Source organism: Poecilia formosa, unplaced genomic scaffold (genome assembly GCF_000485575.1).
Source record: "Poecilia formosa unplaced genomic scaffold, Poecilia_formosa-5.1.2 Scaffold425, whole genome shotgun sequence".
Classification (NCBI taxonomy): Eukaryota; Metazoa; Chordata; class Actinopteri; order Cyprinodontiformes; family Poeciliidae; genus Poecilia; species Poecilia formosa.
In genome coordinates, this window is record NW_006800364.1 from 448432 (window position 1) to 456499 (window position 8068).

General features: G+C 40.2%; 1 protein-coding gene across 2 annotated transcripts in view; it reads left to right on the plus strand.

Moving 5' to 3' along the window:
* The window catches only part of LOC103155371 (SIM bHLH transcription factor 1), a 36377-nt gene extending 29132 nt beyond the window's left edge, over positions 1-7245 (plus strand). For both annotated transcript variants that reach the window (XM_016663513.1, XM_016663514.1), the window contains 3 exons: positions 1860-2028; positions 5089-5482; positions 5640-7245. In XM_016663513.1, the coding sequence (XP_016518999.1) occupies positions 1860-2028; positions 5089-5482; positions 5640-6367 (1291 nt within the window). In that variant the 3' untranslated portion in view covers positions 6368-7245. The remainder of the gene's footprint in view (positions 1-1859; positions 2029-5088; positions 5483-5639) is intronic.
* Positions 7246-8068: the final 823 nt, after the last annotated feature.

Genomic DNA, 8068 nt, shown 5'->3' on the forward strand with positions numbered 1-8068 from the left:
TCTGTGAAGAAAACACACTTTTGTGACTTAAAATAAACTCGTCAGCCGAAAGTGCTGTGTTTGTTAAAGGTTACACTTTCTGTTTGTTTAGATAAGTCACAATCCGTTCAGGAGACACTTTTTAAACTCTTCTTACAAAATGAGTGAGTTCAGATCATCAATAGTTGCAACTTAACACAAATTTACCAAACAAAACGTTCTTCTCTTGCGCAAACTCAACGAATGTCTGACTATCAGTTTTATTAAGATTCCTAATTTCTGACAATATGCTTCAGGGACAAATTTGTAAACTTGCAACACAGTTTTCTTAAGAGTTTCATAATCTAAACTCTGCTCAATAGACAAGCTTGAACACACTTCTTGGGCCTTTCCAACAAGCTTACACTGTAGCAAAAGGGACCACAATTCCTTTGACCAGCTCAAAGCAGCGGCTACGCACTCAAATACGCCAAAATAAGAGCCTACCTCAGACTTACGAAATGGCGGGACCAATGTGATGTGCTTACTAATGTCAAAAGTGACAAAAACAGAAGAATCTGTGCTTGGTGGTTTTGGTGAAACTGCATGTGAACTTTTTTGGAGCTCAGGAGCTCTGATTCGAAGATGCATGGCTTCCACTTGCTGCTCCTTGCGGTTCTCCACCTCCCTGATGTGGAGTATGAGACGTAGATCCTCAGATGACATACCTTCAAGAGGTTTAGAGTCATGGTTGATCTGTAGCTGCGTCAACATCCGTGCTGAGTGCGGCGTCTCCGACTTCCTTGACTGCAGCTATTTGCAGCTCCTGGCATGAACCTGTGGCTGGCTGAATTTCTCTATTATATTGGCCAATAATTTTAATTTTACCAACTTGTCCCTGAAGGAACCTGGGGCAATTTTGTTTAGAATTAAACAAACTTTGACTCCTATCCGTTAGTATTTCATTCTATTGGATGTTTGATTTGAATATTGCCAAGAACAAATGAAGCAATTTGTCCAAGCAGAATAAACATAGAAAAACAGGTGGAGAACAACTTAAAAATAGTTATTCTCTTTTTTCTGTCTATGTCAGCTTAACATCACACTCAAACCCGTTGCCACGACAACCAACAAACAACAGTTCCAAGAGTGCACAGCAAAGATTAGGTTCAAGTGTATCAGAAACGTGAAAAACACAAAAACATTTACCACACAAAACACCAAAACATTCGGTCCGTTACAGTTGTAATGGACCGCTAAATCATTGTTGTGTTCCAGGACTTTTCAAATGGAGATGTTGCAAATCTTTGAATAGTTTTGACTTGTACATGAATTAGTGTTTGTGTGGAGAGATATTGAAACGAAAAGGTGACATGGCATGTAGAATGAATCACTATTTTTCTCAAGTAATGCTCATCCAGGTTCTTTTGTTGCCTCAAACCATCCTGGATGGGATTAACACTTAGGCAATAAGTCAATTCCCATTTCCCAGTAGTGAGATGTCTAAGCTTTCCCTGTGCCTGATTATCCAGACACAGATCTTAATCTCCCTATGTATTTTATAGGACAACTTTTCCACTGTGGATTGTTTGCTAAAGGCCTTGCTCCAATCCTTCTGGTAAAACAAGTTTCCCCAACAGCAGCTACAGCCTTCTTAACACATCCCAGTTCTTCCCAGCAGTTATGCTCATACAGACACAAAAACGCAGCACTTCACATGCTGCGTTTTTAAGCTCCATGATTAGGCTTTAATTTCCAACAGATGGTGAGATTTTCTTCACCTAAATGAAAACGCACAGGTATACAAGAACTGTTGGTGACCTTTAATAAACAGCCATGGTGTTGGGAAATCTCTTTGTGTATGTAGTTACTGACCAAAACATTTGTGCTTTTTTTGTTAGGGAAGCAGAATATAAAGGTCTTCAGTTTTCTCTAGATCAGGTTACATCCAAGGCCTCCTTGCCGTTCGGCACCAATAGTGTCACCAACAGCCTTCCAGAGAACTGCAAAACTCTCAAAAGCAGAGTGATCCGGCTCAAGACCAAATCTAGACTTTCACCATACACTCAGGTGAGATTTCTGTGTTTTGTTGCAATACCATTCAGATTACAGGTTACAGGTTGTGCTGCAAATGAGTGAACTGGGGTCACTGCAATAAAACTGTTTCTGAAAGCAGATAGACCACATTTTATGTAAATGAAAATGACTTATTCAATCCTAAGAATACTTACAATTCTGGTCAGTGGATTACACACAACCATCGTGGGCATGACATTAATATTGTTTTTAACAATTTAAAGAAATTCATACAATCCATACAAGGTCAATATTGTACATAGAGACTCAGATATATACAGATATATATGAAAATTTAAATTTAAAAAAGGAGATGCTGAGAGTTCTAGAACAGGGGTCCTCAAATCCCAGCTTTGAGGGTCAGTGTCCTGCAACTTTTAGATGTGTGCCTGGTTCAACACAGTTCAACAGTGACGTGCACAGACATATTGAGGCACAGGTTTTCAAGTTTTAAAAAAAGGGCATCAGCAAATTGTTGATTGCACTTCTTGCACAATTTTCTAAATCTTACTTCCAATTTATATAAACTCATTCAAGAAAATAAATACTTTTGTCTTTGAAGTTATCTTCCAATAAAAACCAAGTGAACGGTGAGCACAATTTGAAACTGAATATCAGAAGCCTATACCACCATTCCTAGGCTTCCGGTACAGCCCATGTTCCCCTTTCAACCATCCACCAGACAAATTTAACTACATCCATCCACCACTTCTTCACCCAGATCATGCTGTCACTCTACTTCACCACAGATCTCCACAGCCTTAAAAAACACCTGAGTCGGACATCTGCAACATTATACCAACATTATGCAAATGCATTACTGTCCTCCACACAGACACTCTGGTCAAATGCTTTCCTATAATTTCACATTGCCTAACTCCATCCCTTATATCTGGTCATGTCACAATCCAACTTCCTTCTTCTGTCATTACAATAAACAGTATGTGAATTTGCCCAATGTCCATCTACTCCACTGGTCCACGTTGTTTATCTCAAAACAACATCATCTGAAAGCGACTCTGCTCAACACTCGTTCCCTCAACAATAAAGGTCACATTCATTTATAACTGGTAATATTCTTGACTTTCTCTGTCTCCCTGAAGCATGACACTAACCCCTGGATTATTTCTCTTTAAACCAGACCACACCTCTGGCTTTACATACCGTATTTTTCGCACTATAAGGCACACCTAAAAACCTTCAGTTTCCTCAAAAGCCGGCAGTGCACCTTATAATCCAGTGCGCCTTATATATGGACTAATATTGAGTCACAACAGGTTTAGCAACTACGGTAAGCTGCCGCCGACATTCATTTTCGCCCGTAGAAGAAGCGCGCAGTGCATGCTGGAATAGTTGTCAGAACGCTGGTTTGTAATCTATTAATAAAGTTTGACTGACCTATCTACCTACCGACCGTCTATAATCAGGTCGTCTGCAGGTCATTTAGCACCACATTTTCCACAAACATGCTGTGCGCGAATGGAGAAGGGTGACCATCGTCCGGCCACGCCCCGGCCCAGTCTCGGAAGGCTCTCCTCGCTGACCGGAGTCGGACTGTTTTGTTGACATTCCCTATAGTGCAGCTCCATCTAGTGGATGCATAATGTAACTTCAGCCTCTACTGTAGCGTCTATTCTATGCGCCTTATAATGCGTGTGTGTGCATTATAATTGTGCATTATAAAAGTGCATTATAATGTTATAATGCCTTATATATGAAAAAAGTTTTAAAATAGGCCATTCATTGAAGGTGTGCCTTATAATCCGGTGCGCCTTATAGTGCGGAAAATACGGTACATTGAAAAAGCTTTGGAGCATGGAGGTGGTGTTATAGCTGTACATAGAAAGGACATTAAAACAACATTCTTGATGTTCCTTCATTTAAACATATTGCTTTATTGCTAGTCATTACAGTCATTTATCAATTCCCACTTCACCTACTACTCAAACCTTACATACTCTGGTCCATCTAACCCCAAGGCGCCACTGTAAATAAACACTTTTAATCCCAGTGATGACATCTCCAACTCCGTTACAGCAGATTACAGTAATCACACTACCACCACCTTTGCCTCAATCTCCCCACATGATCCCTTCGTTGCAGTACTGGTCTCTCCTGTTACCTCTGTTGAGATGTCCAAGCTCATAGCAGGGATGTAAAGCTTCACTTGTACTTTAAACACCATCTCATCCTGTACATGCTCCTCCTCAGTTACATTACCCATTGTCAAACTCCCTCAAACTAAACTGCTTACACAGCTGTACATTACAAAACCTAAAATGATTACATTTAAGACATGATGATTGTATGTAAACTTCTGACCATAACTTCCAAATTTTTTTTTAAATATTTGGGTATTATGGGTGTTTTGTAGAAAAACTATTGTCTCTTCCTCTTTCAAAAGATTCCCTTTTTCTTTGAGAGTTATCTGTTATCTGTCCTTGGATTCTAAGATCATAAATGTATCCTTCTTTTGTGTCTGTTACAGAAATGTAAAAAAGTTATTTCTCCTAAACTGCAATTTAAGTTGGTTCCAGCTCACTATTCAGACCTCACCTTCATCTTACCTACAATGTGGGATTGCACATGCAATTTCTTTGATTTGTGCAAAGCTGACTCCTTTGTGAGTTCTAGTTAAGCCAGTAGGTTAAGGACTACAAAAGTAGTTCTTGGCAAAAAGCCTCTTCAGTTTCTCCAGGCAGCAGGACAGAAAGCTGACCATTAACAGCCAAGTGTTTAGCTTGACACATAAACCTTTCAGCAATTGGCTTGCTGTGGTGGATGGGTGCCAAACACTAAAAAAGTCTGGCATGTTGCAGTGGATCTGATTGGGTTTTCTAACCTATAGCTTATTGATGTATTTGCTAATTGCTTTTACAAAAAACTCAAACAGGATTTTTATTTTTATTTTTTTGCATATGTTAAAACTTGTTTGCTGTCCACAGTAACATTCAAAGGAATTCCTACATTTTGAAATAAAATCCTGAAACCCAACAGTTTTATTTGCGAAGTTTCTTAACATATTTCTTCTTGCACTTTGTCTCCGTGTTGCAGTATCCTAGCTTCAACACAGAGTCTGACCTAGACAGTCCATGGGGAAGCAGTCCTCTCACAGACTCAGCTTCGCCTCAGCTGAGTGAACACATGGAAGCCTCTTACGGCTACAGAAACTTATCTGATCCACAGAGTCTCTGCTGCAGTTTATCTGAAGAGCAGCACCACACCACCAGTGATATCCACACACACATCCACGCACACGGTCAAGGGCAGAGCTGTGAGAGGGGTCGATGTATTGCAGGTCGATATTTTCTTGGAGCTCCACCAAACAGCAGGGATACATGGTTCAGCACAGCCCGGTCCTTTATACCGCTGAGTAAAAGGTACTTGGACAATCATGATGGATACAATAGCAGTTTGGCAAGCATCTCAGCAATCCAGAGCAAGCAAGGTAAGGACTCACAACATGGCTAAATATGCCCTACGTGAGCAAAAGTATAGACATAGTATGACCAAAACTAGAAAGGAGGCTCTTGTGTCAACTGCAGTAATATTGATTCAAGTTAATTCTTCTGACTGTTGTGTTTTTATTCTTTCTCTTTCTGCAGGCCGACCCCACTGGGAGGAAGACAGCATAGTCAGCTCTCCAGGTGGAGGCTCAGTCAGTGACTCAGGAGATCTGTATCAAGCAGATCACCACTCCTGCAGCCCAGAGGAGCCCAGTAAGATTGATACTCTGCTAAGGGCCACACAGCAGATGATCAAGGAAGAAGAGAATCGAATGCAGTTACGCAAGAGCTTTGAAAATACACCTCCAGGCATTGTCAATGGGCTTCACAGAGGTGCTGCTTCAGGTTTTACTTCAGAGTACACTCAACGGTCCTTACAAACTATGGTGTGCCGAAGTTTTAGCCAAGTAATAAGCCCTGCTTCTAGTCCTACCCCTCTATCCAGATTTAGCAGTCCTAGTGCTGAGTGTTCGCACAGGCCCAAAGACTACCACCAGACTGACATGAATCCTCTTCCTTTGCAGTTACACAACCCATTTGGTCGGTTGGGTGCCCACACAGCTTTACCTACACCAGCACCTGCACTCTACCCCTCTCACAGTCACCCACGATCATATGTGGACAGACATCCTTCATATTCCTTGACAGGCTACACTCTGGAGCACCTGTATGACCCTGAGAACCTGCGGGGCTACTGTACCTCTGCTAGCACTGACCACTACAATCACTTCCTTGTACCAGGAGAACAAAATCCTGGACATAAAGGGCAGTCATTCATTCTCACCAACAGTAGCATTAGCTCCCACAAAGGGACTAGAGTCACATAGCTTGTACAAGCTGGCTATCTGGCATGGGCCTGCTATTTACAGTTTGCATTCATTTTGACTCTGCAAGGAAGCAACAATTCAGGCAATGACTATAAAGGGAATTAATATATTTCTGAGTGTGTGAAAAATATTCACAAGATGAAATAACAAAATCATAGTAGAATACTATAACTATAACAGATCATGTATTGCCTGAAGTCTTGCCTGAAGTCTTAACAGATCATTTTATTTCATTCTGTCGTTGTGTCCTTGGGCAATACACTTCACCTGCATTGCCTGCTGGTGCTGGTCTGAGGTTCCGGTGGCAGCCTCACCATTGTCAGACTGCCCCAAAGCAGCTGTGGCTACTATCTAGAAGCTTGCCACCTCAGTGTGTGAATGTGTGTGTGAGTGGATGAATGACTAAATGTAGTGTGAAGCTCTTTGGAGTCCTCTGGATTTGACAAGGCACTGTACAAGTACAAGCCATTTACAATTCCATCCAAGTTTATGTCTTTCATTTTTTCTGTTTTAAGACCGAAAGAAAGGATCATCGGACCTGACTACAACACATTGATTAAGCCCACCCTAAAATATGACGAGCCAGTTAGAGAGTATCTAACAGTAGTAGAGTCAAGGAGTTTTTCATTCAGGTCAGCCTGTATCATTATCAGATTGGATGAAGTAGCTGTTGGTGGGAAGTCATCTAGGAACTGAAAAACTGCAAGTGTGTTAATGAAAGAGCTGACTTCCTGCGCTGTGACATTTCTAACATTTGGGAAAATAAAATTGTAGTCTGGTTACTGTTCCTGTTTATCCTGCAAGCAATTCATTTTAGAAAGTGTTCATCTTGCATGTGTGATTTTCTTGTCAAACAGATAATGGTGTAAAAAATCTGAGTTCTGTTGATGTGGTCAATTCATTTGATAGAGAAAATTAGAATAAAACAAATGGAACTGGAGTCCCTTGTTTTTAGACAGCATTTGCCTACACCTGTTTAGTCACAATGAGCTTTCTAAAATTTTGTACTGCAACAATTAGAGATATGTAAAGTTATCAATCTCTGCTTTGGTTCAAGTTGATCCTGTCAACTTTAACCTCACAAACTGATATGCATAACAATTTTCTGCACTTTCTCACTCATCTTTGAGGAAGAGGGTAAGCAAAGGGACAGATACACTCATGACAGCCATAATACAAATTAAACATGACCTGACATTGAGATCTGCTCATACTGAAAGAATAACTGGATATTTATACTAAAGATAGATGTTGATAATCGAAAGAGGCCTAAAGAAGATTGGGTCAATGTGAGGAGATGCCAGGCCAAGCAGCTCAAATAACAGGGTTACAATGATGGATCGCAGAAGCAACTGTTAATAAACTTGGATTCAAGTGTCAAGATTACCTTTTCTGACAGCTTCTAAATGAACCTATATTCTATATTTATACAAGTGTGTGTTTTTTATTTGGATTGCCAAACCCATTTCATTACTTAATGTTATTTATAGTGTTACTATAAATATGCTTTGAAGAGAAAATCCCTTCATGTGTACTTACACGATCATATGTGCAAAAACTGTGTTTATTGAATAAATATTTCCACATACATTTGAAAAATGAGTTTGAAATGAATGCAGTCAGATTCAATTTAACAGATTGTTCAATGAGTGTATTTTGACAGATTCTAAAAAATATTAAACCCTTTTTGCAGGGATGACT